Raw genomic sequence first — 11,690 nt, forward strand, 5'->3', positions numbered from 1 at the left:
TTAATTTCAGTAAATGTTGGTCAGCTTTCTTTCGTCTTCAACACAGGAAGTTTTGAAAGTTCACTTGGGCGGGGGATGTGACCCAGTGGTAGAACACATGCCTAGCGAGTGTGAGACACCGGTTTGATACCCCACACCATCACCTAGGAAAAAATCAGTTTAGTCATTTCAGGTGTTGTATTGGGAGTTATCAATCAGCTCTTTGTAGTGAAGCAGAATTCAGGGTGGTAGAGGGATTCCTGCAGTGACGTCAGGCAGGACAACGTGGAGCTGGAGAATGAAACTGGTACCTGCGTGCTGGAGCCGCAGCCTCAGGTATTCGGACGGGAGCAGAGTTGAGGACCTGAGCGGGAAACGGGGCTGCGGGGGTTGAGACCTGAAGCCTGAGACCAAACTGGATGACTTGAAGGGCCGGATTCTCAACTAATGAGAGTGGACTGATCGTCGCATTGATTTAGTGTCAGGAACTTGGGAAAGCTGGAGGGACTGTCGACTTCAGCTACGCAGTCCTCTAGGAAGAGCACGTAGTGGGGCTGGGGCTACAGAGGAGCTTGGACTCGGTTTTGTTGTTTCTGGATGTCTTTGTTTTTGTGTGGTTTTCCTATTCCTTTCTTTTCCCTCTTGTCTCCCTTTTCACCGCTCAAGTCTTTTTTTTTTTTTGGTAGATTTTTGACTTCTTAATTTCTGTTCTTTCACTTTTACCTGAATACATTACACAACAAAATTGTAATTTTTATAGTTTCTATTATTTTTCAAAATTTAAATGGAATATTTTCTGTTGATCATTTCCTAAGAAAAAAATGAACCATGAACCGTGCTTGCAGACATTTTTTTTTCCCCATACGTGTTCATGTTTTCATTTGGCCAGTGGCCTTCTAGAGAAAAAAATTATCCGATACTCTTATTACAGAAATTGCTCTTTGATCCAAAGGCTTGACTGTTGTGTCACTTTTTGGATAGAAAATATTCTGATGTGAGTATTATGAATCTGATTAGTACTGAGAAACACCGAATGTAAGCCACAGATACACTTTTCAAATTTTAATGGCATGAGAAGGTTCTTGTCCCGTGTCCCTGTTTCCCTCCCCCAGCACACACAGACGCACACAAACACACACACGAGAGGCAGATGCATGCAGATAGAATAGCAGTGTGAGGGGAACCGAGTTGTGCTGAGTTCCAGCGGACTGCTGCAGGTTCATTTTTGGCAGAACGGTCGGCTTTTCCTGTGGCTATTTTGCTAATTAATACAATGTTGGGGGGCCAGAGTATAGTCCAGCAGGTCGGGCATTTGCAGTGCACTCAGCATGGCATCCCATGTGGACCCCCCAAGCACAGCCAGGAGTGATTCTTTTTTTTTTGTGAACATAATTTATTGTTACTTTATTTATTGTTACTTACCACCTTTTAAAAAAATTCCCTGTACATGATTATTACCATAATGAAATCCACGTACAAAATAAAATGTAATATAATTTGCTCGAGCGGGCCCAGTAACATCTCCATTGGAGACTTTCTTGTTACTGTGTCTGGCATATCGAATACTCTCGGTAGCTTGCCGGGCTCTCCGAGAGGGGCGGAGGAATCGAACTCGGGTCGGCCATGTTGGCCGCTTGTAAGGCGAACGCCCTACCCGCTGTGCTATCGCTCCACTTTAGATTCCTGAGTTGAAAACTTATATGCATAAATGAGAATAAGCATTTTATTATAGTGTATCAAATGATTTTAGTTTTACATTTTATTTACATAGGCCAAAATCATAAGATAATCACAAATTGGTTCTTACTGATTTATTCTTGAGCACAGAGGAAGTAATCCCTGAGCAGAGCCAGGTAGGGCCACCCCAAAACCAAAACTGATAAAACAAATAGCACTGTTGGTTTTTTGTTTACTTTATAAGTGCTCAATTACGGACTCTAGCCCATAATGTAGTCACACTTTTAAAAGGAGTGATATTTAAACCTCTAAACACTTTCCTTATTCAATATTTTATATAAGTAGTTTGTGGTTTTCTTGAAGAAAAACTAGAAAATACAAATGGAATAGGGTGGAAAGAAGTTGATAACACAAAGGAGATCACTGTTGAATTTGGATGTGTAGCATCGTAGCACTGTTCTCCTGTTGTTCATCGATTTGCTCGAGCAGGCACCAGTAATGTCTCCATTGTGAGACTTGTTACTGTTTTTAGTATATTGGACACGCCACAGGGAGCTAGCCAGGCTCTCCGAGAGGGACGGAGGAATCGAACCTGGGTCGGCCGTGTACAAGGCAAATGCCCTGCCCGCTGTGCTATGGCTCCATGGATGTGTATCCTTCTAAGTTTTAAAATGCATACATATATTTTAAACAAAGATGGGATCATTCTTTTGTTCTATAATCTCTTTTTTCTTGTAACTATGAATTTTTCCTAAGTCACTATGCATTCATCGTCTTTTAATGGAAACATAATAATATCTCATGTAATGATTCATTTCATCAATACCCTCTTTTTGCTTCTAAGTTTTGGCCACTACAGTTCACATTCTTAAAACTCTAGCTGTGATTTCTAAAAGTGAGCCTGCTGCTTCAAATATGAACATTTGAGAAGCTTTTGGATGCACACAGTCCAATTCTTCGTTTGGCTATGCTATTTCCAGCTCCCCACTCCCCACCACCACTACCCCCAGCCTCACATTGCCAGCTTTTCTCCTTCCCCTTGTCCAAAATGGGCATTCCTTTTGTCTTTATTTCCTGCCTCTCTGGAAATAAAAAAATTGTGGGATCATTTTAATAGGAATGTATCATTTATCTGAGAAAGTGATGTAAAGGTGTTTTTTTTTTCTGTAGTGTATTTGAAAATGTGTAGTGCCAAGAATTTTGGTAATTTGCCTTTTGTATGTTGTGGGAGACGATTTTAATATTACCTAAGAATAATTATTAATTAAATATATTAACTCATAAGTACTTTAAATAGATTTTTAATAGGAAACACTCGCAGTAATCCTTGCCTTTTGATTGGTATATTTGGCTCTCTGTGATAATCTGGTTTCTAAAATTCACATTTACGCAAAAATAAGATCACTGATACAGTTTTAGTATTAATAATACATTAATACTAATGAAGGGCATTAATGAAGAGGGTGTTAATTGTTTTTTTTCCCACGAATAAAAATCACCTTAGAGCTAATTCCTTTTTGTTTCATGTTAATTTAATGTTGCAAACATACCTCAGTTTTGCTGTACCTTTCATTATATAATAGTAAAACCTTTTTCTTCTTCAGCTTGACCAAGAATGTTCCAATATTTGTTTGCACTATGGCCTACCCCACTGTGCCTTGTCCTCTTCATGTATTTGAGCCAAGATATAGACTGATGATTCGAAGAAGTATACAAACTGGAACTAAGCAGTTCGGGATGTGTGTCAGTGATACACAAAATAGGTAGGATTTTGTGTGCATAAATATTTTAATATTGGAATTCACTTTGATTGTGGGTTAGCTTGCATTCTTGCTGCAACTGTGATACTAATCAGAGTCTTTCCTTTAGTTTTGCAGATTACGGTTGTATGTTACAAATTAGAAATGTACATTTCTTACCTGATGGAAGGTCTGTGGTTGACACAGTTGGAGGAAAGCGATTTCGGGTTTTACGAAGAGGAATGAAAGATGGATATTGCACTGCGGACATTGAATATCTGGAAGATATTAAGGTATTAAGACATTCTCTTTCAGCACACATTGGAGTCATTTGTCCCAGGCATTGTACAGGCACACTGGATATTATTTTTCAGATACATAAATCGATTTCTTCCTATTAGAGAGCCTCATTGATAGATTCAGTAATAAATTCCAAGTTACTTTTTAAAAGTCTAGTTCTTTATAACTATGAGTTCCAAGAGCGCTTAGGAGAACAGACCTTGCTCTTAATTCTACAGATTGAAATGAACTGGCCCCTGGCCAGGATGGATGGATACGTGTGCATCTTGTAGGAACGAAGCAGTAGCACTTGAATCAATTGACTTTCCATCCCGTTAGAGTTACAAAGCCTGCTCCTAATACCAGCCCTTTTAAAAATGATATGACTAGTTGGTTAAATTTGATTCAAGGAAAGCACATAAAATCCTTTAAAATTATACTCTATAGAAAGGCCTGCCAAAGAGGATAAAATCGATAGTTGAGTGCTATGTTCAAAGTCTAAGATGCCACCTGTGTAAAGCACTATTGAGTATACTTGCTGGTGATAACCTGGCTGAGGATTATAAAAACTGTAGACAGTGTTAAAATGGTCCTTTTAAAGTGTCCTGTACCTAATTTATTGCCTGCAGTCATTTTATTGTCCCAGGAGAAAAGTGCCGTAAATATCAAATTAAAGCTTATTTCTTCTGGAAGTACACAGTTAAACAGATTTTATACTATCACTTCTTTATTGATCTAATTTGAACTTTCATTTCAGTCACCTTCTTGGCATTAGGTATTTCTGAAAATCATAACTTTTGAGTTTTCACAGCTTCAGGAAATCACAGGTGTGGGAATTGAGATGCAGATGTGTTCATTAACTTTGTCCAAGTGTCTGTCCTATAGGAAGCATGATAAAAATAATTGCATCAACTTTCTGATTCCATGTTCTATCCTTTATCATCCTGCTTTTTGAGTCCATGCTAATCATGCTTGATTACCCTGACTAATGCCTGTCTTGTTTCACTGTGGAAAGATTCTGTGGAAATACCTTTCTTTCTGTATTGTGCCAGATGTGTCAGAGGGGTTGACATTTTCAGTTGATATAAACTAAGCCTATTTCAGTTTTATGTTCCAAATTCATATATCAGATTTGTGACAATTTTTCGAATATAGCTAAATATTACTATATACATATAAGCAAGGCAATAGAACAGCATATTGAAAGCATTATGAATTTTGTTTGGAAAACTGTCTTCTTTGTCTTGGTGGTCTTACAAATGTCTGATAATTTTTCTGACTTGAATGACTTTATCTGTATAACTACTCCATTTATAGAAACTTCCTCTTTTTTTTAAGTATAAGACTTCTTTTAGCATAGTATTTTTTATGACTTATAGTGAACATTTTAAATTTGTTATACAATGAAGTTTCTTTAAAGAAGCTTGCTTTGAGAATTTCTTCCTGGTGCTTTGCCAGCTTCATTTTTCAACTTAAACGAGATTATCACTCGTTGTGTACTAATGTTTATGATACGGTTTCTTGAATTTTGTATGGAGGCACAGCAGTATTTGTTAACTTTAACAAGACAGAACTATGTGCTGCTCAGATTAAGTCCAGTGTGTGTTAGCTGGGGCCTGAGTCTTGTAGAGTCATTCTCAGACCTGAATTTTTCTATCATATGTCTGTCTGTCCTTTTAAAAAATTGTCATGATTGTGGTAAACGATATGCAGCATGTAAATCTTAAATGTATAGTTCAGTGGCAGTAAGTGTATTCATATTGTGCAAAAAATAACCCAAATGCATTTTGAAACTTTTTTTAGCTTTAAAAATATTTTTTAGAGTGTTTTCAGAGTCCCTACATTGTTTTTATAGTTAGCCTTGAAGGGTGTTCGGTATAACCTTGAGTAAGTTTAATACGTATGGAATAGAGTTCTCCCAGCTAGGGAGCAAGAGGGACGTAAGGCATGTTAAAGAAATCAGTGTTGATGGATGAGTTAGCTTTCAGTCTTCCCACCTGTTTCTGAAACAGCTCCTGCTCTTGGTTTGGAAGGTTGATGCATTTACTTTGACCTTTGCAGTTCAGTGAATTAGTAGTCTGAAGGCTGGTTGGAGACAGCAGTTGGCTTTGGCCTTTCACAGCAGATCCTCACTGCATAACTTATTTCCTAACTTTTTTAATAGTCTTTTTTTTTTTTTACTGTTTTTGTTGTTGTTGCATTTTGTTTTTTGTTTTTTGATCAACAAGTTCCCTGTTAAAGATGCAATTATGTTTATTCTCCTTCCTGTTACAATTTTCTATGTCCTTTTCATTTTAAACCACTTCAGTCTTACATTACAACTGTATTATTCTGCTTTTTTGCTCCCTGTTGTCAAATATCATTGGTCTCATAGACTTAATGGGGTTTTCCATTCATGTCGAGTTTGAGGACTCTCAATCATAGCCCTCCCAATTGGAATACTGATACTAGTGATCTGCAATGTCACATTGATAACTCGGCAAGCCTAGGTAGAGGTCAGGCCTTGTAACCTTGAATTTAGCTCATTTGCACTATGTGAAGAAGAAGGAGATGATAATATGTGGCATAAAAATCATGCTCCCTCTTTAATAACTGAGAGAGTTTAGTGCCTATTTTATGGTGATTTTTTTTCTTCCCATTTTGATAGAGTCGGTGGTATGTTAGACCACCAGGAGAGGTAGAAGTCTTACTGAATATTGTATTTCTAGGTTGAGACTGAAGATGAAGTAAAGAACCTCAGAGAGCTTCATGATATGGTATACTCTCAAGCCTGCAGCTGGTTTCAGAATTTACGGGACAGATTTCGAAGCCAAATTCTTCAGCATTTTGGATCAATGCCCGGGAGGGAAGAAAATCTCCAGGTATGATGTCTTTGATACTGTTTAATTCTCCATTTTGTACGAATTCAGATTAGTAGACTGTTTTCTTTTTTGGCATCCTTTTTTGCCCAGTTTTTTTTTTTTATTGTTTGTTTGTTTGTTTGTTTTTAAGCTTTCATCTTTAGAATTCTATTATCTAGAGCAGTGGTATCCACTACATATTATAGAAGCAGGGGGTGGAAGTAGTGGGCAGCAGAGATCCAATAGGAGTGAATGCCAGATAAAGAGAGAGTCTTTAACTGAGATTTTTCTACAGGGAGACATGCAATTAAAATCAGAATGTGTTTCTGTTCAACAAATTGTGTCTGTGCGACAGCCATGCCTGTGATCAGCTGTTGCTGTGATTATTTGGTCACGGAGAAATGCAGTATATTCTGTATGTTCCAAAAACATATTTTTTTCTTTTATCCCTGACCATTTTACTCGACCGTTTTGCGCCTCATGAAATTATTATTATGGTTTTGCTCAGGTACTTAGCATTTGCATTTAAGGTCAATGTAATCAGAGGTACTTTCTGTGAAAGCAGATGCGGGCAGTAACCTGCTACGTGAAGCACAAAAGACACAGCCCGTTCTCAGAAAACCTGATTTTAGACTCCTCCACCTCCAGCTTCGAGCAGCCAGCATTATTTTACGTTGAATAAAATGTTGCTTGTGGTCAGTTACATCATAGATTTCCTAAAGGGAGAGCTGTAAATAAGAATAAGGACATTGAGCAGTAATAAATGTGACTGTAAGGACACTGTGCTGCCTCTCACTCTGCTCTCCAAAGATTGACCTAAGTCTCTGAATTCCAGGAATCTTTCACCAGACCATCTCCAAATTAAGTCCTCACTTTGTATCTAGCATTGTATCACGTCCCACATGTTGTATTTACTGTGGCTACCTGAACTGTTTTAAACTTGATATAGATTTTGGTATAATACAAAATTGAGTAAGTAAATCTTAAACAAATCAATTTAGAGAAAAACCTTGACCTTCCTTCCCCATTGCCTTTACCACCCTTTCCTTTATCACCCAGTCTTCTCCCCCTGCTTTCTCTCAGTAACTTTATATTGGTCAGGAAAAAAAGCTACTCAGTGTATGGGAATGAAGGATGTGATACCAACTTAGAGTTGGCACAACCCATGGGCAAGCTGAAGACATCAAGAGAGACACCACCAGTAAGGTTGGGGCTCTGCTGTCACAGCCTCTGACACAACAAAGAAACTGCTGTTAATCTTAGAAATCTTGGGAAGTCCCACCGGTATCTCAGTCAGCAGTAGAGCAAAAGGTTTTCAAGAAGTCTCTGGAAAACCTTTATGAAATTTACATCTGTCCATACTTCACAGTACTCCCTGGAGAACCAGGGCATCTGTCTTCCAACTCAGCTTTGTATGGTGTCTCTGTATTGGCCAGGTCTGACTCAGAATCCTGTGGGTCCTCCCCCACCCCCCAGAATCCTGGGAAATGTAATTTCTGATGCTATGATACACAGAGGAGGTGCTGGCAATGCTGAGTTAGGGATACAGAATAGATAAGAAATCTAGTCTGATTTTAAAAGAAGCTTATTGAAGTTTCAGTATTGACGTGATAGCTCCTTTTAGCATTCTGTGACTTCATGTTTCATGTTTTAATAAAAAGCAATTAAACGTGTAGTAAAAATAAATTTTTTTTTTTATATACAACCTTCACTCTCCAGTTCTGGTAACATCAGAGGAACTACTTGGTTGGAGATAATCTGGATGCGTAGACCATTTTCTTATACCTTTCCTGGGATTCCACAACTCTTCAAAGAAAAATTTACTTTGTAATATTTTAAGTGGATATTTTAAGAAAACACTTTCTCAACTAGGGATAATTTTACCCTCTTGGGGTGTTGGCCATGCCGAAAAGCAGTTTTGACTGTCACATATGGGTATGATGCTGCTGGCTGCTGGCAGTCTAGTTCAGAGAGGTCACAGATGCTGCTTCACATGACACTTCACAGGACAGTCCCCCAGATAGGCAGTGGAGCCCCAAGAGTCAATAGGAAGAGGTTGAGAAATTCGTGTTGTGGCAGTGTGAGGCAGAGCAAAGACTGTTGACTCCAGAGGGGCCAGGTCTGGGTTTGAACCTTGACTCTGCCACCTGTGAGCTGGGGGATCTTGGACAATGAATGGGCATGTTATGTTCCTGAGCTTCAGTTTTCCTATTTTCCAAAGGCAGAATAAAGCGAAACCTTTGTATGGTTGTTGAAAGAATTTGAGATAGGACCTCACACATGAAAGTACTCACCAAAGATGAACTTGTTCTTGCCTGGTTACAGTTGTTACCTAAATATTTGTTTTATCTTGTTTCTTTTGTTGTTGTTGTTTTTTAAGGCAACCCCTAATGGACCTGCATGGTGTTGGTGGCTCCTGGCAGTTCTTCCTGTAGATCCCCGGTATCAGCTGTCAGTTTTGTCAATGAAGTCTTTGAAAGAACGGTTGACAAAGATACAGCATATACTGACCTATTTTTCTAGAGACCAATCTAAGTAACCAACAGCTTGGATCTTCCTCTGAAGTTTCCCTAATCTGGCTGTGTTAATGGCCAGATTGTCTGCTGCCTTTGCACATCCAGTGCTGGTTTGAGAAATGTAACAGAACTGGTTTTTTTTTTTCTTCCTTCAACCTCCTGAATCATGTGGTTCTGCAAATGAATACCTTCAACTAGGATTTAGACCACTAAGAACTTGCACAGAAAAACACGCACTGAATGTGTGTTAAACCTCTACATTGTGATGAAGTTGCACTATGTACCATATTCTAAAATGAAATGACAACTCTGTATGTATGTCTGAATGTGTGTGTGTGTGTGTGTGTGTGCGTGTGTGTGTGAGAGAGAGAGAGAGAGTGAGAGAGAGAACGAGAGAGAGTAGTATGTGTGCATTTTCTCTGGCTTTAACATTTTAAAAGAAAAAAAAAGCCATAGAGAGCAGAACTTGCCCGAGGGTTATTTATTGCCCAAGTTTACAACGGTAGTGTTCAAGTTTTTGCAAATTCAATTTGCCTCAGATTTATCTATCCTAAGCTTATATTTGCACAAGTATGTAAACTATGGTATTGAGTATCACTCTTCGTTGGGAATACTGCTCTTGCTGAACTGTCTTGACCATTGACTATGACACAGTTTCTTATTTATGTAAATACTTGCATCCCAGTGGCCAACAGGCGTTGGATGCAGAACCTAGAGCCAGTTTTCAGGAACAATTGCAAACCTGACATGGTACTGTGCATCTATTCATAAAACACTTAAAACTGTGAAAATATGGTTTACATTCAATTGTACATAAAGGTAAATGGAAAACTCAATTCAGTACCAGTTAGTTTGTACATTTAGGGGGGCTTTTCACATTAACTGCCCATCTCTAATGTATAGTTTAACACGATGTATTGTTTAAAACAATTACATAGTATACGCCCATTAAGGATCTGGGGGAAGAGAAGAAGCTTAATATAGAACGAAGCTTTTAAAGTATGTTTTATTTTTAAATTCTGGTCTTGGTGCAAATGTTAGTTATGCCTTATTCATATCACAATTAGATCACCATGCTGTGACATGGTTTATATTCATGCTGCCCTAGATACTTTTGTAATTATTTGTTGCAAACTTGTGACTGTCCTTATTAACTTTCTTTTATGTAAGTAATTTGTAAAAGTTTCTTAAAATTTTTGCTTTTGCTTATTTAATTTTGAATAAAAGCTAAATTCATAATAATTTTTTTCCCTTGAGTTTCAGGCCACTGTCAGAAAGAGATCAGTGCTGGAATCCTAGTGCATCTAGTCAAGAACAGCTGAATTCCACTTACTAGTTGATGACCCAAGATGGCAGCTGTAGCTTTCCTAATACTGTTTTGGGTGTTGTTTTGACCAGAGTTTGACGGAGGATTTAGGCCTTAGAACCATTCTTTAAAACATGACTTTTCAGCTTCTTAAAAATCAGTGATCCCTCCCTGGCCAGAGAGACACCGCCAGGGTGTGGCTGCCTGCTCGTACGCAGTGGACTCTTCTCCCACTGTGTGGCCTCTCAGTCACCTGGGGGGCCCAGGTAATCCCTGGCACCATGTCCTCGGACCCTTGCATCAAATTGCTGGCTGGTTGGCCAGGAATCAGCAAGAGTTTCCCCAGACCCACTGAGCACTTCTTGGGAGCCCCTTTTTACCCCCTCTCCCCGGAATTTATCATCTTTTATTAAAAAGGTAAGATTCTGACATACTACCACCTATTTGAGATCCCTCCTGGGGAAATAGACCTAACCATTTCAACCTCTAATTTCCCAGCTCAAATTTTTCAAAGAAATAAAAATGTTCATGATAACTCCCCTGAGAGCACCCTCTTCACCTACAGATAGTACTAATTGAGAATCTATCCAGGGGTCTTGCAGTAAACATCTGAAGAGCAGACCCTGCTCCGTCAGTGCCCAGAGTGTCAGATAAAATTTTCTTAAATACATTTTTGCTCAGTAGTGCTGAGTTGTTTACCTACATAGTCCTCAAAATGACATACAGATGACAGGAGCTGACCTGGTGCTAAGGTCAGCTCTGAAATGTGCTCACACACCACTGGCCGTGATGTGCTCCGTGTGTACATACACACACTGATGGAAATTCGGGAGTTTATTATTTGACACTGATAAATTATTAAAATATTTTTTAAAATATTTGAACCTTTTCTCCCCTACTGTGCTTTCCATTAGGCTTATTTTAAAGGATGCTGGAGAAAGTACTGGGGTTAAAGTCCCTCCCTTCACACACACGCTTGAGCCCTAAACCACTACTTTGGGTGATCCAGGGTGAGCTCTGAACACTGCCCTAAAACCAAAAAAATCAAAATGTATGGCAGATTTTTTGTCTTGTCTATTGAAATAATTAAATTCTGTCATGAGGGGCCGGAGCGATAGTCCAGTGGGTAGAGTGCTTGCCTTGCACGCGGCTGACCCAGGCTCGATCCCCAGCATCCCATGTGGTCCTCACGCACCGTCAGGAGTAATTCCTGAGTGCAGAACCGGAGTAACTCTTGAGCATTGCTGGGTGTGACACGCCCCCCCCAACAAAAGGATGAAAATAAATAAATACGTTCTGTCATGAGTTCAGCATTTTAAGCCTAAGTAGTGAGCTCTGTGCCTTTTATCTTGCA

The 11,690-nt window shown here is 39.0% G+C and overlaps 1 protein-coding gene across 1 annotated transcript in view; it reads left to right on the forward strand.

The window, feature by feature from the left end:
• The window catches only part of LONRF1 (LON peptidase N-terminal domain and ring finger 1), a 34,092-nt gene extending 23,826 nt beyond the window's left edge, over positions 1-10,266 (forward strand). The window contains exons 9-12 of the mRNA XM_056114165.1: positions 3,261-3,419; positions 3,526-3,688; positions 6,383-6,535; positions 8,895-10,266. Of these exons, the coding sequence (XP_055970140.1) occupies positions 3,261-3,419; positions 3,526-3,688; positions 6,383-6,535; positions 8,895-9,053 (634 nt within the window). The 3' untranslated portion in view covers positions 9,054-10,266. The remainder of the gene's footprint in view (positions 1-3,260; positions 3,420-3,525; positions 3,689-6,382; positions 6,536-8,894) is intronic.
• The last annotated feature ends 1,424 nt before the right edge of the window (positions 10,267-11,690 follow it).

This window comes from Sorex fumeus, unplaced genomic scaffold (assembly GCF_029834395.1).
Source record: "Sorex fumeus unplaced genomic scaffold, SorFum_2.1 ptg000024l, whole genome shotgun sequence".
Taxonomy (NCBI): domain Eukaryota; kingdom Metazoa; phylum Chordata; class Mammalia; order Eulipotyphla; family Soricidae; genus Sorex; species Sorex fumeus.